This window comes from Phyllostomus discolor, chromosome 12 (assembly GCF_004126475.2).
Source record: "Phyllostomus discolor isolate MPI-MPIP mPhyDis1 chromosome 12, mPhyDis1.pri.v3, whole genome shotgun sequence".
NCBI lineage: Eukaryota > Metazoa > Chordata > Mammalia > Chiroptera > Phyllostomidae > Phyllostomus > Phyllostomus discolor.
The window spans coordinates 60,596,210-60,621,762 of NC_040914.2; the positions used below are offsets into that span (position 1 = coordinate 60,596,210).

General features: G+C 51.0%; 2 protein-coding genes across 3 annotated transcripts; both read left to right on the forward strand.

The window, feature by feature from the left end:
* The first annotated feature begins 1,895 nt into the window (after nt 1-1,895).
* Nucleotides 1,896-3,928, forward strand: THAP11 (THAP domain containing 11). Its single transcript, XM_028501918.2, has one exon. The coding sequence runs from the start codon at nt 2,320-2,322 to the stop codon at nt 3,226-3,228; it is 909 nt and encodes a 302-aa protein (XP_028357719.1). The 5' UTR covers nt 1,896-2,319; the 3' UTR covers nt 3,229-3,928.
* Nucleotides 3,929-6,578: 2,650 nt separating this feature from the next.
* On the forward strand, nt 6,579-25,285 carry NUTF2 (nuclear transport factor 2). Of its 2 annotated transcripts, none has more exons than XM_028501759.2 (5): nt 6,579-6,716; nt 18,442-18,569; nt 21,397-21,468; nt 21,548-21,646; nt 23,540-25,285. In XM_028501759.2, exons 2-5 carry the CDS (start codon nt 18,471-18,473, stop codon nt 23,651-23,653), a joined length of 384 nt encoding a protein of 127 aa, XP_028357560.1. In that variant the 5' UTR covers nt 6,579-6,716; nt 18,442-18,470; the 3' UTR covers nt 23,654-25,285. The 2 variants fall into 2 exon arrangements, with proteins under 2 accessions (XP_028357560.1, XP_035867939.1); XM_036012046.1 differs by lacking the exon at nt 6,579-6,716 and adding an exon at nt 7,216-7,336.
* Nucleotides 25,286-25,553: the final 268 nt, after the last annotated feature.

The following is a 25,553-nucleotide window of genomic DNA, read 5'->3' on the forward strand; positions in this document are numbered from 1 at the left end:
AGAACTTTGGACATTACTATAAATGCAATAGGCCACTGGCAGGATTTACGCAGACATTATGTAATCATATTTTCTTTGGCAGCCACATGGACAAGAATGTAGGAGAGGCAAGACTGGAAGTAGGGAGACCTGTGACAGGTTTTTGCCTTTCTCAGACATGATAAGATAAAGGGTAGGCGGGGCAGTGAGGTGGAGAGAAAGCCATGCATTTCCAGGTATGTTTTGAGTGCAGAGGATTAAGTATAGATAAGAGGTGATTTTATGTACTAAAAAGTAGAGTTTTATCAAGCATAGTCTTCAATGTTGTGTGTATAAGTAAATTATATAACAATTTGTCCTCTTACCATTATTTATTGAGCAAGGTAGGCCTTGAGACAGGTAGGAGTAGAACCATATCAGTAACTGTATGACACTGAAAATACATAACATATACAATAAACTTTTGCTCAATTTTATCTCTACCACACACATTTTATAAACATTCACCATAACAAAGTGTATATTCATATTTTTATCATTGCACAAATAAGTGCACATCTTTAGAGAATGCATTTCTGAATTTGAAGGAATTCAAGCTGGGACATCAGCTTCAGAGGCCAGGAGTGATGGGACATTCTCCTGTAATGGGTCTGTGAAACCCATTTTTCCCCATTGTCCTGTATTTTTCTACATTTTAGGTATGGGTCCCTTTCATAATAAACAACAAGAAACTAAAAATTAAAAAGTTAGCTTGGAATGTTATTTTCTTTTACAAGCTTTTAAATGCCCAATCTATTTTGTTTATACCAAATAATTACAAGTAATATAAGTAATATATATTAGGCTTCGATTTCATACCCGTGGTCTGTAATGGGGGGCCGGGGGGAACAAAAACGAAGAGGAAAAGTCAGGAGAAAGGTGAAGAGCAAGAAGTAGGACAAAGGGGGAACTCCGCAAAGAAGGATTAGCTTGCAGGTAATTCTTCAGGACGACTGCCTGGCCTCCTCCCCAGTTTTTCCACAGCTTCTTGTGCCGTTTAGAACATTTTTCCCATAGAAGTCGAGGGAGGAGGGAAGTTAAACTGGGAATAGGAGTTTAAACTTGTTAAACTCCTGTCCATCTTCTTGTTTAACACTTTTTAACAGGTCTCAGTCGCCTGCAGATTAAAATTTCAAATCTTTTAACATGGCTTAGTTCGCTACCTTTCGGCGGCTTCTCCTACCCCGGCCGCCCCCTTCTAAGCACTTTAAGAGCGGAGCCTAGCTTTTTCTTGCTTTTATGGGCTGGTTTCCGGTACAAGAACTAGCTACTCCTCCCCACCCTAACTTTTCCTCGTTTTTTTCTTCCTGGGCCTCCACTTCCCATTTTCTCCTCTGTCTAGTTCATTCCTGCGGAGCGTTTACTTCTGTGATTAGACGTTCAGTCGCGTGCATTCATATCTATTATCCAAAAGTCGGGTCCTCATCTTTCTAGGTGGTCAAGCGTGATGGGTCTGGTTCCTGTAAGATTCCAAACTCTTGGCACTGTGCCCGGCACACAGTAGGCGCCTACTGGTCACGATGTTTTGGTCAGTAAGTACGTAAGTCAACGCAAGCAGTGGCTGACTATGGAGAAAGTCCCCAACAAAGAGAATAAGGGTCCTAATGTCGTTTAGGGGTACTGAGGCCCAGGTCGCCCGGCCCTACTCCCAGAGGAATGCAGCACCACCGCCCAAATCCTGGTCAGCAATAACCCGACCTCTCCCTTAGGCGGCGCTCCAGGCCACAGCCGCCAGCCAAGTTCAGCGCAGGGCATTACGGGACCTGTAGTTTCCGGGGGGCGTATCCCAAGGCGCTTGCGTGCTGGAGGAACGCGCGCCGCCCGACCCCCACCAGGATTTCGGGTCTTTTTAAAGAGCGGTCTAGGCGACAGAGTTCCAACCGAATACGACTCTTTAGTCCACCCGGATGAACCAGGTCAGACAAAGAACCTGCTCTGCGTGGACTGTTGCGGTGCCTTAGAAAGCGGCCGGAATAAGCATATCCCCACTCCGGAAGTGAGCGGCCTCTGGCGCGGTGCATTGTGGGGGGCGTAGTCCTCCTTCCCAGGCGGTCCTTCGCGGCGTCCCCGGGGCCGACTCCCGAGCGCAGGCGGGCGGCCTGGCTGGCTGCGCGGCGCGGGCCGGCGGGAAGCTTATTCTGGGCACGGGGCGCCAGGTCAGGCGGTCGCGCCGGGCGAAACTAGTGAGGAGCCGCTAAGGCCTCGCGCGGCGCCTCCCGTCGAGGGGCGGGCGGACGGCGGTGGACGACCGGGCCGTCGAAGGGCTCAGGAGGCCGGTGGGCCGGGCCGCGCGGCGCAGCCATGCCTGGCTTTACGTGCTGCGTGCCGGGCTGCTACAACAACTCGCATCGGGACAAGGCGCTGCACTTCTACACGTTTCCCAAGGACGCCGAGTTGCGGCGCCTCTGGCTGAAGAACGTGTCTCGCGCTGGCGTCAGTGGATGCTTCTCCACCTTCCAGCCCACCGCGGGTCACCGTCTCTGCAGCGTACACTTCCAGGGCGGCCGCAAGACCTACGCGGTGCGCGTCCCTACCATCTTTCCGCTGCGCGGCGTTAATGAGCGCAAGATAGCACGCAAACCCGCTGGGGCCGCAGCCGCCCGCCGCAGGCAGCAGCAGCAGCAGCAGCGACAACAGCAGCAGCAGCAGCAGCCGCCGCCTCCGTCGCCGTCAGCCTCCACTGCCCAGACCACCCAACTGCAGCCGAATCTGGTGTCTGCCTCTGCGGCTGTGCTCCTCACGCTTCAGGCCGCTGTAGACAGCAGCCAGGCTCCTGGATCCGTGCCGCCGGCGCCCACTACTCCCACCGGAGAAGATGTGAAGCCCATCGATCTGACGGTGCAAGTGGAATTCGCGGCCGCAGAGGGTGCAGCCGCCGCAGCCGCCGCGTCGGAGCTAGAGGCTGCCACCGCAGGGCTGGAGGCCGCTGAGTGCCCTATGGGCCCCCAGTTGGTGGTAGTCGGGGAAGAGGGCTTCCCTGATACTGGTTCCGACCACTCGTACTCGTTGTCGTCAGGCACCACGGAGGAGGAGCTCCTGCGCAAGCTGAACGAGCAGCGGGACATCCTGGCACTGATGGAGGTGAAAATGAAGGAGATGAAGGGCAGCATCCGCCACCTGCTTCTCACCGAGGCCAAGCTGCGGGAAGAGCTCCGCGAGAAAGATCGACTGCTGGCCATGTCTGTCATCCGTAAGAAGCACGGAATGTGAACAGGTTTCCTTGTGGCCTGTGGGACTCGCTGGCCCCTGCCAACCTAGGAGGCCTGCAGGCCTCTGTTGCAAACTACCCTGTTCTCCTGGGACACCGGTTGGTTGACTGTACTGAGGCTTAGGGCAGCTGGAATGTTGCTGGTTACCTGGCACCCTCATTTCTTCCTGATGTCTGGAACCTCGGACTCTGCACTGGTGACACCAGCAGTTATGACTTTGTCTACCCGCTCACCTCATCCCCAGTGTATGTTGCAGGTTCTGGTTAAGCAGAGGCTTAGGAACTGCTGAACTTGGAACTTATCCTCTAGGGCTGCAGGGGGGATGCCCAAGGACTGTGGGTTTGGGAAGACAACACCTTGAGGTTGGCCAGCAATCACTGTGGACATTTTTCTGTGTGTAGTGATAAGGGAGCCAAGTGACATCAGTTCTCCTTTTCATGCTTTTCTTCCCCAGGTGCAGCCTGTGATTCTGATGGGGACTGGCAGATCTGTGCCTCTGCCTCCTAGGACCTCCCTCCCCAGGAGGCCACTTATAAAAGGATCTAGGTGATGTGCTGATGGAGATCCAGCTTGCCAGGGACTTAGGTTTATCTTGTTATGTTTGCTACTGGTTACAAATTCTATTTTCTGTACAATTAGTTAGACTAAAGTTTTCACTGTGTTTGTTTGGCAAATGAATTAAACAGAAAGTAAGGTTTTTATTTGGGTTTCGCCATTTTATTTTCATGAGGACTCAGCTAAGTGGCCCTGAAACATGGGGAAATAGGCCTCAAGACCTTAGGTCACAAGGACTAGGCTCACCCTAGGAGCAGAGATGGTCTCTCCATAAAGTAGTTCTAAGCACATGGATCCTGGCTTCTTAAGGTCCTCACAGATTTTCTGGTTCAGCTCTTGCCAGTTTGGAAACCAAACGGTTCCAGTTTGTGGGTTAGCAGCCTGTGTCCTTTCAACAGGGAGAAGGAGCAAAAGAGGACTAAACTGAATTGTGACAGCCGCCTTCTCTGAGAGTTTTGAATTCTTCGTGAATTTTCAGCTCACCATTGTAGCTCTTAGCCTAGTACAGTGCCTGACATACTTGGGCATGTAATTACTCAAATCAGTGAAGACCTCAGCTGGAACCAGCCATTGCTCCTGCGGGTACAAGGACTCTTGTATAAATACCTTGGCCTTGGTACTGTTTTTAGTATGAAGGAGCTAGATCCATAGAAGGCTTCTAGGATTTGGGATTTATGACCCTTAACTTATTTTCTAGGTTGCTTCCATCCTTTTTTTAATTTTTATTTTTAGAGAGGGGAAGGGAGGGAAAAAGAGAAAAACATCAATGTGTGGTTGCCTCTCACGTGGCCCCCACTGGGGACGTGGCCTGTAACCCAGGCATGTGCCCTGACTGGGAGTCGAACCTGCGATGCTTTGGTTCGCAGCCATCTTTTTGTTTTTTTTAAAGATTTTATTTATTTTAGAGAAAGAGAGGGAGAGAAGCATCAATGTGTGGTTGCCTCTTGTGTGCCCCCCACTGGGGACCTGACCTGGCCCACAACACAGGCATGTGCTCTGACTGGGAATCAAACCGGTGACCATTTGGTTTGAAGGCCGGCACTCAGTCCACTGAGCCACACCAGCCAGGGCTGCTTCCATCTTTCTTTAAATTGGATATTGTAGGGATGAGATGACATTTTTATCTATAGCTCCAAGTAATTTTGCTCATCCAGTGGAGAGAAGCAAAGACCTGTAATGCTAGCTCTGTTTACTATGGGTGTTGGGCACAAATGGACAATTCTTGGGCTCCAGAAAACATCATTGCCTTATCTGTTACTTGAAGAAAAAGCCACTTGCCTGGAGGCTTTCCCTGTGGCTGCAAACTAAAAGGACTGTAAGATGTTTCTTAATCTCTGCTCTCTTCCTTGACACTGACTTGAGAAACAAGTCTTTGGTGGGGAATAGGAGTGGGGCATAGTTTGTGAGGGTGCCTGGGGGAAGAGACTGGATCTCTGCCTTTCTAGGGTTCTCTGTTCTTCCAAGCCAGCTGGGACTGAAGCCCTTTGCCTGCAGCTATCACGCCAGTCTCTTGAATGTCCCCACTTTCCTTCACTAGGAATGAGGGCTTTAGGAGGCTTGGGCCATGCTCTTCAGTGTATCCTTTAGTTCCAGTTGTTGAAGGGAGCTTAACACTGTTTCTGCTTTGGCCACGTGAACCTCTCAGCAGCATTCCCAGGAAAAGTGTGAGGGCCATCTCTGGCCAGGAATTCAGTGTCTGGAGGTTATGTGTACACAACCTACCCAGTGTTTTTGTTTCCTGTGGGAACGACTGCTCAGAGCTAGAGAGGTCCCAGATGTACCACAAGCAGGGCAATGTAGAGTTCTCACTGGTCGAGTAATAACAAAAGCATGAGGCAAAGCAGTACAAGCCTGGGATTCGATAAGCTTGGCCTGGTCTTACCAGCCATTCCTAGGAGGGTGGGGTGGGGTTGGTGAAGGTGCAAAACTCTTCTGGTACAACAGGAGTACTGAGAGATCTCTGGCCAGGAGGGAAGGCATGGAACTGCCAGAAGAAGCCTTGTAAAAGCTTCTTTCCTGTGTCGTTTCGCCCCCACCCCCTCCCTTGTTTAGCTGTAGGGCATTTCCACCAACTGACCTGACCTAGAGGGAGGCCTTCAATGTTTGTGTTGCCCAGGAAACAACTAAAATGGGCGTTGAAAGCAAAGGGCAATCTGGTCATTTAAATCACGGAGAAACTTTGAGTGAGTCAGTTACTTCTCTTTCCTTGTCAGTAAAAATGAAAATCTTAGAAGGATATCTGGGAGGCTTCAACTGTACAAAACTAGGGGAAATTTGTCTCCAGCCGAGTCCCACTTGAGGTTCCACAGCCCCAGGAAAGAGCCTCCCCTGCTCGAAATCCGATTTGGGCCAGAATGGCGGTGTGCAGAGCGCAAGAATGTTGGGACAGCAGCAGCCCCGAGCTGGTTTTTAGCACCTCTCGGAAAGAGCCGAAGGGGCGGCCCTAGCATCAAAGAGAAGAAGGGGGTTCGGGAGCGGAAACACTCCAGGGGCCCTAGGAGGGGAGGCTGGGCCAGCTCGGGGCCAGCCAGGCTGAGATCCCACGGAGGCGGGGCCAACACCAGAAGGCTGCGCAGGCTGGGTGGGGCCGGACCAGCTGGGACCGGGCGACAACAGAGCCTTGACCCTCGCCTGGCGCCAACCTCGGGTGTTCCAGAGGCTTCCGCTAGACCACAATTCTCAGGGGCTCGCGCCGGCAGCCTCCTTCCCTAGTTTAGCCTCACCTCCCGCCCGGCGGGCTGTGTCTGGGCCTCGGCGCACAGCACGCTGGGAATTGTAGTTTTCTCCGGGAGGACCTATGCCAGGAAGGAGCGCGGGGGACTGCGTTTCCCAGAGTGCAGTGGGGTGGCAAGGGAAGGCAGGGGGGAAGGGACAGTCGGTCGCAGACCGCGCTGGGTTGCCGCCGCCGCTGCCGCCATCGTGCCAGCCCCTCGGGTGAGTGTCTGGTGTAGAGCGCCGGGGCGGGGGCTGGGACGCAGGAGCCGCTCTCCCGGCCGCCTGGAGCCTCCGCTGCGAGTCCCTGGGCGGCCCCTCCCCTCCCCCCTCCCCCCGCCGGCGGCCCTAAGCCGCGCGGGGCCAGGGCCATGTGTCGCGCGCGGCTCCGCCTCCCGCCGGTCCTCTTGAGGCGGCGGCTGGGGGAAGCAGAGAGACAGCCAGGCGCCTATCCGGGCCGTATCGTGCACATAGTGGGTGCATCGGCCTGCGCTAGGATCGGCCTTTTTCTCTTGTCCAGACCATTCGGATGGGGCTCTCCGGTCCCCGCCCGGTCTGGCCTAACCCGGCCTGCCCATGTCCCGCAAGCTGTGCAGGCAGGCCAGTGAGGTCGACCCCAGCCTTACGTCCTGCTACCTGCCTGCGATGGATCTGGGGGGCCCCCAGCTCACTCCGGAGTCAGCACTGGGTAAGGGCGCCTGCCTGTTTCAGCCCGGGCTTAGGGCTCTTACCCGGTTCCCGACCATAGCCTGGCTAGGATGTAGGTGAATGTTCCTGTGGCTGTCTGCCCGCTGGGAGTGAACGAAGCCTATATCCTCCTCTCCCAACTCTGGAACTCATGTGTAAGTTCTCCTGCATGGAGGGGAGGGGGTTCCAAATGGGACTTTACTCCCCACCAGCCTTAGAGGATCTGGCCTGATGCGATGAGGCAGCTCCAGGCTGGATGGCTCAGTCCCCGCCCTTCTGCCTCTCAGTGACGCGCAGGGCCCCAGCTGTGGTGGGTTGGCCTGCCCTGTTAGTGGAGGAAGGAAGCCAAGGAGGTGAGGTTGGATGTCTGAGCCTGCAACACATTGTTAGACCACCCCAGCACTGCCTAATCCTCATATTTGCCCCTCCCAGAACATTTGTCTTCCTCCCGCAGAGGAGGGGATTCCATAAGAATGGTGGTGATAAGGTGTGATTCAGTGGAGAGGGAAGTAGTATCCAGGCCTGAGATCCATGAATGCAGTGTCAAACAAGAGGCTGGGCTGGGAACATTTGGGGTCAAGCACATTTGGGCTGTGGGACTCCGATTCAGACACTCTGGGGCTTTCTGAGACCCAGGTAGCAGAATTAGAGTGGAAAGCTGCGGAAAGTCAGTCTTCCCTCACTTGCTGGTTCATTTCCCTACAGTTGGAGTAGTCTGTGAACAGGTAGTAAGTTTGGTTGGGCCTTGGGAAATTGTCCTTAATAATGACTCCAGCGACCCCATTGAATTTTAGGAGAAATGGTGTGTCTAGCCATAGAGTAGTTATCTGACAGGTTTTCTAAAGGCACATTTGATTGAGTGATGATATAAGGGACCAGGCCAGAGAATACCATGGGATTTTTGGGAGAGACAGCTTGTCAAGCCTTGATTCCTCTGACCCGGTATGGCTTCTGAGCCACAGCTCTTGCAGGAAATATAAAAGCAGCTCAGTCTCTGCAGACCTGGCCTCAGTAGCAAGCAAGTCTCTTAAAAGAGTTGAGTTAGGCTTATGGTGCAGAAAGTCTTCACCTCTGGATTACCACCCCCTCTCCCCCCTGCTTGTGTATCTCTCCAGATAATTTGTACTGATAATTGTTTATATATATATATATAATCTTTATTATATATTTTTCCTGTTACCATTTAGTCTCCTTATCCCCCCTCCCCCCTGCCCCCAGCAATCCCCACCCTGATCATTGGGTTTTAGCCTTGGAAGTTTTCCTGCAGTTGAATTGCTCTGCCTAGTCATTCTACCTGGTTAGGGAGGGTAGGTAAGGGTTAGGATTCTCCCTGAACTCAGCGCTCCTAGTTCACATCCCAGCACATGACTACATAGAAGTCATATTTATTCAGTGGGCTCAGTAGAGGCCTGATTCGCCAGTCGAGGTGGGCAATAAGGAGGGACTCCTCACAGGATGTGTACAGGACCAGTGTGGTGGAATCTGTTAACAGTAGAACCGGTTTTATGACCCTCTCTGGATCAACTGGATTAGTTCTTTCTAGGACACAGATTTCAGGTGAGCTAGGCTTAAGGCTGTGGATTAGTTTTGCACATTCCAAGACCCTGGGTGGCTTTATCACAAGGGTTTTCTGCAAGGTCAATAAGATACTGTTCCTTCTCCAGGGTTACACAGGAATAGGAGAAATTCCATTCCCTCCCTCTTCATTCCAGTCCTGTAACTTCTGCGCCTGGAGTCAGCGAGGCATTGCTAGGCATCTGGATCCCCCCAGAAGTCCTTGATCTTTCTGGAACTTGGCAAGCCATATGGGTTTCAGAGATAAAAGAAGAACCATGAGGTTCTCCAGAATCATTCTGCACCTTCTATTCTTGTCAGGCTGACTTGGAAAGTGGGCCCTGGCACAGGACAGTTGGGATGTGGCTACTACATAAGCATAGGGGCAGGGTGTGGAGATGACTGGGTTCTCAACCAGCTCAAAACTAGGTTCTTTAGTGACCTGGAGCCCACCTCTCCACTCTGAGCCACGACACATTTTATTCTGTTGGCTTTATAGTTGGGCTGGGGTGGGATGAATGATTTAAGAGATGGAGAATTCTCAAATCTTAGAACCAGAAGGCACCTTATATCAAAAAATTCTAGGATTCCCTACTCAGGCATTAGTATATTCTTTGAAAGGATTTTTTCTTTCTTCTTTCTCACCAATGATCAGTTTTATTCAACAACCATTCTTTGGGCTCTTTCTGTGTGTCAGGCTCTGGGCTGAGGCTGGAGGTAGAAAAATGAATCCTATCCAGTCCTGGTACTGGGGAAAGGAGGTCATAGTATTGGGGTAGACGGGTAAAATTGCTGTTACATGCTATCGCTAAGTTGAAAGGACCTACAGCGGCTCTGGGCTCTGCACGGAAGAGGGGACTTCTAAACCATGAGAGCACCAAAGAAGAAAAGCTGCAGGTGAGCCTACTCTCCTCTTCTGTACACAGAGCAAGGTGCACCTCCAGATGGTGGGCCCAGGAAAGTCTGGGGCCCCTTGAGTGAGGCTGTCATTACCTGAAATTGCTATGGCTGTCAGATCTAGCTGTTGTCTTCTGTAGCCTGCTCTTTCTCCATCCTTCAGAGGTCTCTGCTGGGTGTTCTCCTAGTGCCTGGGAATCTCACCAGCATTTTGTGGTCTGTGGCCTTCCTATTATTCCCTGCCTGGAGTCTGAGTTTGTGGCTTCTGCCCCTTTAATGGAGATCTTCTCAGGTCACTTTATTATTATTATTATTATTATTATTATTATTATTTTAATATTTTATTTATATATTTTTTAGAGAGGGAAGGGGGGGAGATAGAGAGAGAGAGAGAGAAACATTAATGGCGGTTGCTGGGGGTTATGGCCTGCAACCCAGGAATGTACCCTGGCTGGGAATCGAACCTGGGACACTTTGGTTCCCAGCCCGCGCTCAATCCACTGAGCTACGCCAGCCAGGGCTTACTTTATTATTATTATTTTTAAAATCGAGATTCCCTCAGTCTTTTGGTAGTTTAACTCTTTGGTGTCTGGTTGTCAGTCTCTTTGACTTTATCCTGTGGGAGTTCTTTGCGCTTTTCTTGTGTAGATCAATAAATTTGAGGAGATTTTGGCTATTTCCTTAATTATTCTTTCTATCTTATTCTCTCAATCCTCTCCGCCTGGGACTCCCTGCATGTGTATGCTGGTATTCTGATGGTATCCTAAAAGTCTCTAGAGTTGTTCATTTTTCTTTTTAAAATTATATTTTACTGACTATGCTATTACTAAAGAACCTCTCACACACACCCAGCTGGGGACCTGGCCCACAACCCAGACATGTGCCCTGACCAGGAATCGAACTAGCGACCTTTCAGTTAGCAAGCCGACAGTCCTCTGAGCCACACCAGCCAGGGCCTTCTCAGGTCACTTTTATTCAAGTGCCTAGTGCTCCTGGAGTGGTACCTATCAGGATATCTTCCCAGAGTGAAACACGGAGCCACCCTCCCCAGGATGAAAGGGAATAGTCCTTTTGGAGAGAGGGGGGTGCATCTGAAAATTTTTCCACAGAACAGACATTGAAATGAAAGGTGGGCAGAATTTATGGGAGTTGAATCTCCTCATGGGCTTTTTTTTCTTGTTACTTTTCTTCTGGTGGGCCATTGAGGATGCCTGTGTGTTTCAAATTGGTTTTGCATGGGCTACCCTTTCCTCAGCATTGAGATTCTGTGATTCTCTTGCTTTGGCCACTGTGCCAGGAACTCTTGACTCCCTCCATGAGGGAAGCGGGCAGCATGTCCAGGCCTGCGTGATACTCTGGTCAACACCCTGACGCATTCCCTTTTCTCCCCCTACCAGCTGGAATGTGTCTCCCTGGAAAGAACCCTTTGTTCAGGTCTGGCTGTGACGAGGGAAGTGTCTTAGTGGCCAGGGAACAGGGACACAAGAGGCCTAGGGGTGTCCCTGCCGCTGGCCCCAGGGCTCCCATCACTGGCTGTTGGGGAACTTGCTGTGACCGCCCTGGGCCTTATTCCTTATTTGTTGCTGGTCTCTGCTTTGTACCAACTCCCTAAGCTCAGGCTGGAAAGGGAGCTGCCTGGAGAGAAACCCCCTGAGAGGGATGTTTCTAAGGTGCGTGGGCACTGAGGGCTGTTTGCCTCCGTAAATGGGGAATTCTGGAACGTTTCTTCCTTGAAGCCTCAGATAGGCCATCAGAGCCTCTGGGCAGAAACTGCTTCCTCCCAGAAGTGTGTGTAGAGACGTCAGTTCCACTTGCAGAGGCAGATTCAGGCTCAGGGGAATGCAAGCTCTGTTATCCCTATGGTATAAAACCGACCAGCGAAGCACGTGCTCAGGGGCTTCGTGTCCTGAGGGTTGTGGAGCTCGCTTATTTCAGAGAAGAAAAGGTCTGGGCTCCATCCTTCACCACCTCATCTTGCCTCCTGTATGCCTCTTGCTATTTGATGTTGGCTCTCAGCTACTCCAGTCCAAGCCAATTTTGTGGACATTTTAATGCTGGCTATGCCAGTGGCCTTGTGTAGCCTTGAGTTTTTTCTTAACCTCTTAATTTCCTTATCCACAAAGCTATACTAATCATACCTGTTCTACAGGGTTGAGGGACTCAGACAGTGAAACACACAGAACTGGCCCTGGCTGGAGTGGCTCAGTGGGTTGAGCACCGGCCTGCAAACTGAAAGGTCACCTGTTCCATTCCCAGTCAGGGCACATGCCTGGGTTGTGGCCCAGGTCCCTGGTTGGGAGCGTGCAAGAGGCAGCCAATGGTTGTTTTCTCTCCTCCTCTTTCCTCCTCCCTTCCCTTCTCTCTAAAAAATAAATAAAAATCTTTAAGACAAAGGAAAGAAAGGAACACAGCTGTTGGGCTAACAGGAGGCATTCCCTCCACCACTCGGGGAACTCCGCGTCCATCCCTTTGTTACCCTGCTCGTCGCAGTCACAGAGTGTCACAGTGATGTTGGTCAGGCATGGTGGTGGCAGCAGAGGATGGGGTGGTCGCTTAAGGGCTTCAGACCACATTGGGGGAGCCACGTCTGTGTGTACTTAACCAGCAAGTCCATAGATGGGAGCTGGCTGAGCCCCAGGCATCACTGAGCCACCTGGGAAAGGGAGGCTACTCAGGGACTGAGTACAAAGCAGAGACCGGAATGTGGGTCTCAGAATGTAGCTTCTGGGCCAGCCAGGGCAGCCCCAAGGAGCCCTCCCTAGGCTGAAGTGGGCAAGGCCATCTGGGTCCTGGAGGCACCTCAGCCTCGGGGGTCTGCGCCAGGAAGGGTTCTGTCCTGGCCAGCCGTTCAGGCATCAGACCTTGGCTGATTTCTCTCTAAGACTTCAGGCAGAGAAGTGGTGACAAGGCAGTTGCTCCTAGGTCGAGGCTGCTTCCTACCTTTCTATCTGGTGTTCACCTAGGACCTCACAGTGGCTCCTTACAGCTGAGTCCTGCTTTATACCCTCAGTTGACTACTCCTAACGTCCCCACAATCACTGATGTGGAGATGCCTCAAAGGAGAAGAGGAGGAGCAGGGCAGAGATCAGGCCTCTGAGTGTGGAGTTGTGTGCCTGCCGTGCAGCCACAGCTGTCCCTCGGGTGACTGACCAGGACCTTGGGAGGGAGAAGAGGGGGTTGGTGCCAAGCTCCACTTGCTACATGCCTCAGACAGACAGACGGCTGGGTGGACCACAGAGGGTGGTTTCCTGACAACTTGGACAGAAGACGTAGGTGGAAGGGAAGTGGGTCACTTGGCCACTTCAGTTTAGGTATTATCTAAGAAAGTACCTAATGCCCTGGCCGGATATCTCAATTGGAGTGTCATCCCGTACACCAAAAGGCTGCAAGTTTGATCCCAGGGTCAGGGTGCGTACCTAGGGTGCAGGTTTGATCCCAGTCAGAGTGTACAGGAGGCGACCAATTGATGTTTCTCTCTCCTCCCCTCGTCTTCCCTTCCTCCCTCTCCCTGTAAAATTAATAAGCATATCCTTGGATGAAGATTTTAAAAGAAAGAAAGATACGTGATGGTGAAATGAGTACTTGGGCAGCTATTGTAGACTGGGTGGTCAGGAAAGGCATCTGTGAAGAGGTAACATGTGAGCTGACGCATAGGGTACAGGGAGCCAGGCACAGGGAGGTTTAGGGAGAAGAGCAGGCAGGTAGAAGGAGCAACAGCTGCAGAGCCCTAGGGTGAGAACAGGCTTAGCGTGGTCTGGAACAAAAAAATGCACAGAGTCTGTAGAGGAAGGGGTCGGGAGGGTCGGTGGCAGGTGACAAGGCTGGGCAGCCCAGAGGGCAGGTCCCTCAAGGCTTCGAAGTCAAGGTAAGTGGTTCAGACTTCATTGGTGGGGAATAGAAAGGAAAGTCACTGGAGGGTCACAGGGAAGTCAGAGGGGCAGTGTGTTCCTGAAGAACAGGCACCGTGCAGCTCTGTCTGGTGGCAGTACACTGCGTTTCCCTTCGTTCCCTGTGATAATGCCCGGGCCCTGGAGGTTTAAGCCAAGGCCGGCAGCTGTCAGTCCCACCTGTTGGAGGAGCTCTTACCAGCCTGTATGCTTCAGGGCTGTTTGGGGTATGGCAGAAAGTAGATGTGAAGGTAATGGCCACCACTGGTCTCAATTTCAAGGACCCCACTATGAGCTCAGCACATCTGCTGACACTCCAGTGGCCTCAGTGGTGGGTCCCTAAACATGTGAGCATCGTTCTGTGTACCAGTCTGGAGTTAGTGACATCCTCTTCCCTCTCACTCTCCTGCCCCAGTCCCTGCCCAGGTTCAGCTAGGCCAAGATCTCTTCGCTTTGCTGAGATAGTAGAAGAGAGTTGTGACTTTGAAGGTTTGGGGGAAAGGTGAGATCATCTCCCATGAAAACGCCTGTTGAGTGTGGAAATCTGCTTGGTGTCTGTCTTAGGAGGCAGAGGTCCTGGTTCAGGCCTGTCCTGCCCTGTCTGAGAAAGCCACGGAGCCAAGAGAACAGGGCCCCAGCTCTTGGTGCAGTTCCACGTGCTTTTCTTTCTTGTTTCTCCTCATTTTTATCTTCAGCTGTTGCTGGGGGTCTTAGAGCCCACTGGTTCCATCCAGCCCCACCATCTATTATTAGGTTAGTGGCCTTGAGTAAGTTCAAGTTAGCTAGCGTTGCTGAGCCTCATTTTGCAGGGTGTGAGGGACAAATGCATGTAAAGCCCTTAGCACATTTTTCTACCTAATATGCATTAGTGAAAAGGAGGTGTTATCAGCTGGACACTGCTATTTCAAGTTTTGTCACTGGAAACACCCTGAATTTTAGGGTAAAAATGAAGTTTTTCTGTTGCCAAAAGGCATCTCCTGGGCCAGCAGTTTCAACCTGGGGTCTACAACTGAACCTCAGGAAATGTAAACAACCTGAAATTAATTATTCACAAGGCAGGGGCATCCTGCCACCCTGCAAATTTATTGGGAGAGGGCTACCGTTTTTTAGACATTCTTAGAGGGTCTTTTAACCTACAGACCTAAGGGTCAGAGGACGCTGATGCCCAGTAGCTGAGAGGCCATCAAGGTCATTTGGGCTCCTCGAGGAGCCTGACTTCAGTCAGCCTCCTGGGCTGCTGGGGCGAAGCAGGAAAAGGCGTGGTCAGTGGCCCTCTTGCAAGAGCTCTAGGAGAAGCCACCATGAAGGGCAGTCCCCAATCTGCTGGGAGGCTGCCTCTGCACCTTGGCATTTTGTTTCTTTCCAGGTGTGTAAGTGCTTGGTTAGCTCTGGTGTGGAGCTGGACTGAGATAGGAGAGAATGGCTGGAGAGGCAGGGACAGGTGTGGTTGGCCACCTGTAGGGTTTGGCTTTTAACCCAGAGGCAAAGGTGGTGCTGTAGGGGAGGGACATGGCCAGCTTTGTGGCTTAGAGCTCATGGATGCAAAGGTAGTGAAAAGAAAGCACGGGCCTCAACCGGAGGACCCAGTGGCAGCACTGATCCACTGGATGAACTTGGAATGAGACAGCCCACATTGCTGAACCTGTTTTCCCACCTGCTAAGCGGGGTGACAGTGGAATCTGACCATATGGCTGTTATGATCATTACGTGGAAATAAATCAAGGTCAAGCAGACTTCAAACGACATTGATACTGGCTTTGGGATCCCTGCTTGGCATTTTTAAAACAAAGGTCTCAATCCACATATTTTTTTTAAGATTTTATTTATTTACTTTTAAAGAGGGAGAAGGGAGGGAGAAAGAGAGGGAAAGAAAAATTGGTTTCCTCCTGCATGCCCCCAACTGGGGATCTGGCTCACAACCTGGGCGTGTGCCCTGACTGGAAACCAAATCAGCGACCTTTTGGTTTAGAGGGTGACGCTCAGTCCACTGAGCCACACCAGCCAGGGCAATCCACTTAGTTTTGAGGGTTCCTTCTCACACTTTCTGGGAGACCCTGAGCTATCCAGTTTCTCTGGAAAGTTCACCCTGTCCTGCCCTGCCCCACCAGACCAAAGGGTTCTTCTGTCTCTTTGTTCCTCCACCCTTTTCACTCCACCACCACTTCTGCCAAGTAGTTTTTGTATTAGCAAGTTATCGCATCATTTAGAACAATATTGGGGGAAAAAAAAACACCCACACACTTCCTCTGCCTCACCAGCCCACCACAAGTCATCCCTTGTCTTTGGATCAGCTTCTAACCTTAGTTCCTCTTACCCTCCAGCTCTGGCTTCCCAATTTCCTGCCCTTACCTCTTTTCCTTTTTCCAGATAATTACTTGTGCTGCTTCTTCCGATTAGCACACTCTTTCTCCAAGACCTTCTCTGAGGGCTGCCCAGCCTTGCTGAGGGCAGAAGGAGAGATGGCCCTCATCCATCCCTTCAGCTATCCCCCGCCCCAGAGCTCTCAGGGGCTCTGAGCTCTCAGAGAGCTCTCAGGGGCTGGGCGCGAGGCACCTTGCGGGTACGAGGCGGTGGGGTTGGGCTGCAGCAAGTGAGCTAAGTGAAGTGAACACCAGGGTGGAAGGGGCAGGGATAGGTGGGGCTGTGCCCTGCCTCAAGGACTCCAAGTCTGTGTGTGGGTATCCCTTGGAAATGCCACCAAGACAACACTGCTGAGACTGGCTCTCGGTCCTGTGCCTTTCCCATTTGTTGATTTGTTTCTTGGCAGAGTGTGAACTGGGACATACCTTGTGTTCCTGTGTAACAGGCGTGGCCCAGTCCACGTTTTCTCCTCTGCTTATTTTAGACTTTCCTGGACATTTCTTAGTCATCCCAGCACTGAGCTGCTATTTTTAGTGCCACCACCTCCTAGGAGACCTAAAATAAAGCTGGCTAAGCTTCCTGGCCCCTCATTGGCTGGAGTTATTGGTCACAGGGTAGAAGATTGGCTGGATTGGGGATGGGCTACTGTCCCTCCCCACTGGCTCCTTTGGCCTTGGGTGAGGTCACAGGGCCTGGAGTGAACTAGCACTTACCATACCGAGCTGAGGGCTTGACCAGGTTCCCTTAGTGAGGCTTCACACCCACCTCCACTTTATGGAGCAGGAGGAGGCGGCCAAGGCCCTAAAAAAGGCAGTGACTTGCACCACCTCCTACCACTGTTACTGGTGGTCTGCCAGGCTCAAGCCCACCTGCTCACGGCTGTTTCAGAGTCCTGTCGTCAGGAGAGAGGGACCAGGCCCCTCTCAAGTCTGGCAGCTACAGGGCAGCACATGGGTCTATTGTCGGAGATCCTGCAGTGGGATTTGGACTCCCTCCCGGGGAGGGGCCTGCCAACACCAGAGCGACTCCCTCATCTGACTCCCTCATCCGGCAGCCTTGGGCGGGGCTGTGGTGCCTGTAGCTAGGAGTGGGGCTTCCCCTTCCCCTCAGAAATTGGAGAGGGACAGCCCCTCCCAGCAGAAGCAGTGCTAAGGGATGGGGGGATGTGAAGAAATGAACTGTTTCCTCCTTGTAGCTCGCTCCCCACATCTCTCATCTATTATTTTGTGACGCCCCTGCCAACTTGTCCCTGTCGAAGGTAGGGGCACTCCCATCAATGAAGAAATGCTCCAGAAAGGGCCAGGCGTTACTGGCCTCAAAAATGCAAACTGCCCCCTTAAGACTATAGGGAGGGGGTTGTCATTTGCTGTTCTTGTAGCAAATGGGGCCTTGAGGAGCCATCCCCCCCTTCTTTTCACTGGGTCTTCCTCTACCTGCCAAGAAAGCACGAGGGCAGTGTTGAGGCACTGAGGGCTGGAATACAAGGGGGGGGGAAACCTGGAGTTTATTTATAAAAAATTGTGTATTTATTCTTACATGTTTAAACTTCAGTTACCTTCAAGGTACTGTCCATTTAATGCAATACACCTATCGAGCCATTTTTTCCACTGCTCACAACAGTTTTTGAACTCATTGATTTTGATGTCTTTTAGTGTTTCTGCTGTTTTTCATTCCCCTCTGAGGATTTTTTTCACCTGGGGAAACCCAGGGTGAGATTGGGTGAATAGGGAGGGTGGGGCACAGGGGTCACACAGGTTTTGGTCAAACACTGCTGAACATTTGCCACAGTGTGGGGTAGATGCGCTCATAAATCACCCATCATGAAATAGGCAAACACACTGAAAGAGTCTTTCACTGAAGCCGAATGCAGCCTCTCACAACAAAGCCAGCTGGTACACTGATACAGATGGGTTCCTACAACACTCACCTAGCTGGGGAAGCCTATACTACAAGGGGCCCACCCTCCAGAAGATAATTCTGGGTTTTGGGGGGGTTTCCCCATTGTCGAAGACACTTTACACGTAGACACCAGTAATTGCTGGCCCACAGGGTGGGAAGAATAGCAACAACTCTTGCCTTGCGGGTCATTGAGAAGATTGAATGAAAAGCTACAGGGAGAGTGCGTAGCTCCTCCTTAAATGACCCTCCTTGTGGGTCATTGAGAAGATTAAAAAGCTACAGGGAGAGTGCGAAGTTCTTCCACCCCATTACTGGGCTTTGAAAGACCTGCTCTGCCCTTCCTTTGTCCTGGGTCCCCCTTTAGGACCCATCATGTGTGCTCCATGACCTTGGCACCTCTCTGTCTCATCAACCAGAGCTCCTGAAAGGAGGGGCTGAGTCTGTTCACCTCTGGACTTCCTGCATTGGTGTGTGTTGGGAGAGGTCTCTGCCAATTCTCTGGGGCCTCTCCATGTTCCCTCTGTGAACAGACCTCAGCAAAGGACTTCCTGCTCAAGGAGACCATGGAGGGGGGCGGGGTCAGTGAAGAGACAGCTGCTGGCTACCTACCTCCTGCTCCCACAGTACCAACGCTTCCCCTCCCTGTCTCTCTGGTCTTGCAGGTCTCAACGAGGCCGGGTGACGCTCCAGAATGGGAGACAAGCCAATTTGGGAGCAGATTGGATCCAGCTTCATTCAACATTACTACCAGTTATTTGATAATGACAGAACCCAACTAGGCGCAATTTATGTAAGTCTGCCGCTCTAGGACCAGAATGGGACTCCAGGGGATTAGTTCCGTGTTGGGCCATTTCATCCAGTTCACTAGTTCTGGCAGCCCTCACTGAATTTGGTTGCGTCCTTCTGTCTGAGCTGTCCATGGGATGGGGGGCCTGAGGTTTGGCCCCGCTAGCTGGTTTACACATTTCCTTCTGTCATGTTCCACAAGAGTAGGGATTCTGGTACTCTGGGCAGGGTGTTCTGGGCTGGCCATCCATGGTTCTGGACATGCCAGTGTTCTAGATTGGTAGGCAGAAGGCAGAGGCTAGTGCTCACGGTGCCCTCTGGAGGCAGCTTGTGCGCATCATTAGTGCAAAGCTGCGCTCTCCTGGAGGCCCCAGGTCCAGCTTCTTTGGGGGCGCCAAAGGCCCTTTAGGACTCATGGGAAACAAATAGGGTTAGCCCAGAGAGGCTGGTATGCCTTTGAGAAACCCCTCCATGTAGGCAGAGGGCCAAATCCAGCACAAGTGCTATTGGATTGTCACTATTGTAGATCAAGAGTTTTGTTTTGCTTTTGTTTCTTTTGGTTTGCAGTCCACTGAGCCACACCAGCCAGGGCTTGTTTTTGTTTCTTGTATGTACCCTGACCAGGGATTGAACCCGCAACCCTGGTGTATCGTCTGATGCAATGCTCTAACCGCTGAGCTATCCAGCCGGGGCAGATCGAGAATTTTTAAAGCTTGAACTGATTTGACTCTGGGATCCTGGCACTTTTGCCTTGTTGCTTCTGCTGCGCTTTTGCTTGCCTTTTTTTTTTTTTTTTTTTTTTTTTTAGATTTAATTTTTAGAGAGAGGGGAAGGGAAGGAGAAAGAGAGGGAGAGAAACATTGATGTTCAAGAGAAACACTGATTTGTTTGCCTCTCACAGGCCCTCAACCAGGAACCTGGCCCTTGACCCAGGCGTGTGCCCTGCCCAGGAACTGAAGTGGCAACCCTTTGGCTTGCAGGCTGGCACTGAATCCACAGAGCCACACCAGATAGAGCACCTTGTTGCTCTTTTTAAAAAATATTTTATTTATTTATTTTCAGAGAGGGGAAAGGAAGAAGAAAGGGAGAAAAACATCAATGTGTGGTTGCCTCTCACGTGCCCAACTGGGGACCTGGCCCATAACTCAGGAATGTGCCCTGACTGGGAATTGAACCAGTGACCCTTTGGTTTGCAGACCAATTCTCAATCCACTGAGCCACACCAGCCAGAGCCTCGTTGCTTCTTATTGTCAATTAAAGCAGGCCTAACCCAGAGAAGAGAGTTAGCGAAGTTTTAAAAGAACACTTTGTGTATCTCATTTTACATAATCCTCAGCTCATGTTCCCTTTGAATATCAGGAAACTGAGACTCAGAAAAATAAGTAACTTGCCTAATGTCGCAGTTAGTGAGTAGCAGAGGCACTTTTGAGGTCTGCCCCTGGCGGCTGTGGCAGGGAAGGTCTGGAGGGGAGGGGCAAAGCTGGCAGGTTGCTTTGGGAGGCTTTATCAGCTTCCATCTCTCCCTGACCTCATGGCAGCCCCCATAGAAAGGGCCTCAGTGGAACTCCGCCAAGGTTGGATAGATAGTGATAAACATAGGCTGTTCCCAAGTTGTTTTTGACTGCTCTGGGACTGGTGCCGATTGACCACACAGCTAGATGGTTTTAGCTGAGCCTTGGCCACATATGGCAAGCCCGGGGCTCATGCATATCAGAGGTCGGATGACTTTTTTTTTCTTTCTTTTCTTTTCTTTTCTTTTTTCTTTTCTTTTTTTTTTTTTTTTAGATTTTATTTATTTATTTTTAGAGAGGGAAGGGAGGGAGAAAGAGAGAGAGACAGAAACATCAATATGTGGTTGCTGGGGGCCGTGGCCTGCAACCCAGGCATGTGCCCTGACTGGGAATCTAACCTGCGATACTTTGGTTTGCAGCCCGCACGCAACCCACTGAGCTATGCCAGCCAGGTCTTCTTAAAGATTTATTTGCTCACAGTTCTGGAGGCTACAGTTCTGAGATCGAGGTGTCAGCAGGCTTGGTTTTTTCTGAGGTGTCTCTTCTTGGTTCTAAATAGCTGTTACCATCCAGTGTCTGCATATGGCCTCCCCTCAGTGCTTGTCTGTGTCCTCATCTGCCCTTCTTATGGGGACGCCAGTCCTGTTGGACTGGGGGCCAGCGTAACGGCCACACTTGACTCTGATCGCTTCTTTTAAAGGCTCAATCTCCAAATACTGTCACATCAGGAACTAGTGGAGGGTCAGGACTTCATGTGAATTTGGGAGAACGCAATTAAGCCCATAACAGTGTTTCAGTGTTATTTAAACCCCTCCTCTCATCGTAAGGTTTTTTTCTTTTTTAAGATTTTATTTATTTATTTTTAGAGAGAGGGGGAGGGAGGGAGAAAGAGGAGGAGAAACATCAATCTGTTGCCTTTCTCATGCCCCCAGCTGGGTACCTGGCCCACAACCCAGGCACATGCCCTGACTGGGGATCCAACTGGTGACCTTTTGGTTCGGTTCACAGGCTGGCACTCAATTCACTGGCCACACCAGCCGGGGCTATATGACTTCCTGAATAAAAACTGAGAATTGGACTTATTTAATAAGTTTATATTATGTTAATTTTTCAGAGCCTGAGCTCTTGGACGGTGGGGTATAATTAAAGAAACTGTTAATATTGTAAAGTTTGGGAGCTATCCTCAGTTCCCTCCTTTACAGACAGGGAAATCGAGGCATGGACTTATTTCCCCAAGAAAGATTCTCTTTAGGGGTCTTTTCAGGACCTCAGAGGTACTTTTGGTGCCCTGAGGCCCTGACCCCATTTCCTGGTTTTCAGATTGATGCGTCATGCCTTACGTGGGAAGGACAGCAATTCCAGGGGAAAGCTGCCATTGTGGAGAAGTTGTCTGTAAGTAAGGGCCAGGGCGGGGCTGCAGGCAGCTCCTTCCCTGCTGGCTGCAGCCCACCACCCGTTCTTTCTCTTACAGAGCCTTCCGTTCCAGAAAATCCAGCACAGCATCACGGCGCAGGACCATCAGCCCACGCCTGATAGCTGCATCATCAGCATGGTTGTGGGCCAGCTTAAGGTAATAGTGCTGCTAGGAAGAAGCGGGCAGGCAGAGGGCAGCCCTGTGCCCCTGCCATCCCTGCGATGGGACCTGCTTATCTAGGGACACCCAAGACACTATCTAGAGCTATAGTTCAATATTACAGCAACCAGCTACATGTGGTAATTTTTAAATTACATTAATTAAAATGAAATAAAATGTGGTTCCTCAGTTATACTAGCCATGTTTCTTTCAAGTGCTCTGTCACTGGTAGCTGCCTATTAGACAGCACAGACATAGAACATTTCCATTACTGAGGAAAGTTCTAGCGGAGAGCGCTGGTTTAGATCCTTTTTGGTAAAGGGACAAAAGGTATAGGAGCCAGATGAGGCTGTGGTGCCAGGCGACTGGGCCATGATAGTACCCCAAGGTGCCGGTGAGCCTTCTGTAGGCAGTGGCCCTGAACATGCCCTCCTGGAGCCCATGCTGCCGCTCCCTGAGCCGGCTGCTGAGCGGAGCAAATTCCCAGAACTGCTTCTCTCCACATTTTTCCTTTCCCCTTCTCAAGACCCATCATCTTCAAAGGCTTCCTGTGACCTCGAAGTACCTCCGTCCCCACCCCCCATGAATTCTCCCACAAACTCCTACCTATTGTGCTTCAACAGACTGAGGCCAAATTTTTGGTTTCCAGAAAGCCTCCTCCACAGAGCAGAACAATTGGCTGCTCCGTGACAAGGTCCCAGTCTCCTGGGATGTGTCCCGGCAGGGCTCAGAGTAGTAGGCCTTCTCCCGAGGCCAGGCAGGGCTTCCTTAGTCTAATGCAGGGGTTGAGGGAGCCCTCAAGGCTGTGCATCGGGCTCAGAGGGACCTACTCGTGTCCTGGACTTCCCTGTGGGTGTCTCCTGCCTGTCCACGATGCCTTGCTCGGAGGCTATACTCATATAGCCCCTTGGGAATGAGGAGGTCTCTCCTCGGGGCTCAGTGCCCACTTTCCCAGGCTGTGCTCAGTAAGCAGTGCCCTTTCCCACATGGCTTCAGGTTCTTCTGTTTCTGTCCCAACTCTGAGTCCTCAAAAGACTGATTTGCTTCCTTGCTGATAGTAATTCCCAGAAAAACTAGTGTTATTAGAGACACCTCCTACCCCATCCTGGTCTGCAGTTTGACTGGACGTCTCTTTCTTTTCTGTTTTCAGTGGATCACCTGATGACAAAGGCTTGTGTGTTGCCCCTGCAGAGCTGTGATTTCAGTGTGAACTGGGTTTTGAGCCACTTCTCACATGTTTGGCCACAGTCAGCATTTAGCAATTGCTTGTCTTGATTGGATTAACTGGCATAACCATACACGAAGAGTGTTTAGTTTTTGCCATGGCTGGGTGGCTCAGTTACTTGAAGCGTTGTCCCATATACCAAAAGGTTGTGGGCTTGATTCCTTGTCAGGGGAAGGTTGCCATTGTGGAGCAGCCTAGGTTGCGGGCTCAATCCCCATCAGAGTGTGTAGGGGAGGCAGCCAATCAATGTTTCTCCCCCTCTCTCTCTAAAATCAATTTAAAAAAACACACCTTCGTATAAGGATTAAAAGGGTGTTTAGTTTTTACAAGACAAGCATGCAGAACTCTTTCAAATTGGTCACTTGTGCCCAGAGGCATGGGCTTGGAGGCAGGTACATTCTCTGCTCTTTAGCTGTATCTAACTGGTGAATCGTTCCGCAGTCTAAGTGCATTTAGCAGCATGAGCTGCTGTCTGTAGGCCCCTGTGTGCCCAGTGTAGTGTTTCATACATTCATATTCACAAGTATCCCTTGTCTCTACTGGGATTTGAGTCCAAGACAATAGAGCCTGATCCCAAAGTCAGCATTCTTTGCCCTGTGACCCTACCACTGAACTCCCTTCCTGTTCCCTGGCCCCCTCACTGAATCATGTTTCTCTCCTTACAGGCCGATGAAGACCCCATCATGGGATTCCACCAGATGTTCCTATTAAAGAACATCAACGATGCTTGGGTTTGCACCAATGACATGTTCAGGCTCGCCCTGCACAACTTCGGCTGACCTCCTCCCAGCCAGGCACTCATGCTGTTTCCTCCTCCCTCTCTTCCCGATACTATTCACACTCCTCCAGATGCTCCAAATATCATACACAAATGAGCAGGGCCGTGGTGGGAGTGGGCGCAGTGCGCTGCTGCCGCCTAGGTTTTGTGCATGATGTTTGGACACTAGACTAGTTACATCTGACAGGAGAAGTTTGTGTTGTACCAGCGCATGCCTTGGAAAGACTTAAGTAATGCAAAAGGTTGTCTCTTTTTTTTTTTTTTTTTTTTTAATCTACTGACAAGTTGCTCTAGTAACCCAAAGAAGTGAAGGAGAAAGCAGCTGCCTCACCGCCCAGACATTGATTTGTTCAGATGTTTCAATGCCTCATGATACAATAAAACCACAAAAGTTTTCTTAACAGTTTAAATTGTTTTAATTAGTTTAATAGTTGGCTGGGCATCAATAACTACCTTGCCCAATTGGCTCTCATGTCTCACCCTCCCACCTCTACCCCAACTCAGCAATGCCTATTGCGAGGAGAAGACTGCTGAAGCAGCACTCTGAGCTAGCTTCTCTGAGAAGCCCTGTAGGGCATAGTGCTCCCCTCCCCAGCCCCCCTGGTCTTGGGAAAGTGAGCTGCAGACAGGGAGAGCTGCAGTCTGGCCTGAAGCTTCCTTTGCACTGAAGCCTCTGTAGTCAGTTCTGACACCTCCTGTGACCTCTACACTGGGTAGGGTCAGGGCCCTAGTAACAGGACATATGACCCAGAGTCCCACTGAACATGGAGAGGCCTTGCCAAGAATGGCACATCAGGTCCAGGTCCTCTGAGCAAAGGTTTGAGGGAGAGGGGCCTATTTTATCCCCAGAAGGGTTAGGATAACACCCAGGGTGCCCCACAAATACCAAGCCAAGAAGAGGGTAGTTCAGAACCTGTACCACCTGCTTTATAGATAGCTTTGCTCAAAGACAAGTGCCCAGAACAGCCAGCCTCCAACACCCACAGATGCAGACCTGGTGGTTTGGAGTATAGATCGAGAGCTATGAAGGAAGGCAATCTGAGTTTGAGGGATTTGTGCTCTACGATTTCTCACCTCTTAGACCTCAGCAAGGCATCGTTAGGCCTCCTAGTCCCTTTCTAACCACACACCTCATTGTCTTCAAATCCCAGGAAGTCTTAACTATTGGGACAGTTTATGCTCCTCAGTTTTGGGGGACAGAGGCCTTGCCTATGGCAAATCTAGCCCTTTAGCTCTGAGGCCTGGTGGTGTAAACCTGGTGGCAAGGTAGCAACCACAGGCTAAAACCAAACCCAGGACTTGGGGTGGTTCCCTGTTAGGGATTTTAGGATTGATGAGGGCAATACAGCTATGCCTGAACTGTACCCCCCTTTCCCTCAGCTATGGATGGAGGCCAAGGACTTCCTCAGACCCCCAGAGGTTGCCTGGCTGTACTGGGTACAGGGCTGGATGATGTGCTGTTTGGTAGAACAGCACATTGAGCAGATTTCAGTGGGACTGATCTAGGTTGCTGTGTGTTGGGGGTGGGGGAGAGAGGTAGGTGCCTGCTGCCTCTTAAAACCACCCTGTATAAAATCTGCAATACAGCTTTTTCCATGTATCTGTGCCTGAAATGTCTGCAATAAACAGGTGTTTGTAAACTGTTGTCTGTTTCTTCTTGCCTGAGGGTACAAGGTTGGGCAATCTGGATGTTGTCAGAGGTCTATTACGGAACAATGTGATCTTTTTGGTGGGGTTAGCTCTCGTGACATTGGAATTCCTGGACCTTCTGACATTGTGGGTCCCCTCAGGAATTGGGTTACACTGACCTATTTCCTAAAGGGTAACTCTGGCTCCTGCCAATTCAGCTTGTTTCTGGAGGAGTCGGAGAACAGTCTGGGTGGCCAAGTAGACCGAGTCCT

What these genes read in the sequence shown, in the direction of transcription:
- THAP11 (XM_028501918.2), top strand. Translation starts at nt 2,320, where the DNA reads ATGCCTGGCTTTACGTGCTGCGTGCCGGGCTGCTACAACAACTCGCAT.
- NUTF2 (XM_028501759.2), top strand. Translation starts at nt 18,471, where the DNA reads ATGGGAGACAAGCCAATTTGGGAGCAGATTGGATCCAGCTTCATTCAA. An exon ending in CCATTGTGGAGAAGTTGTCT is followed by an intron (nt 21,469 to 21,547) that starts GTAAGTAAGGGC and finishes TTTCTCTTACAG; the next exon opens with AGCCTTCCGTTCCAGAAAAT. An exon ending in TGGTTGTGGGCCAGCTTAAG is followed by an intron (nt 21,647 to 23,539) that starts GTAATAGTGCTG and finishes CTCTCCTTACAG; the next exon opens with GCCGATGAAGACCCCATCAT.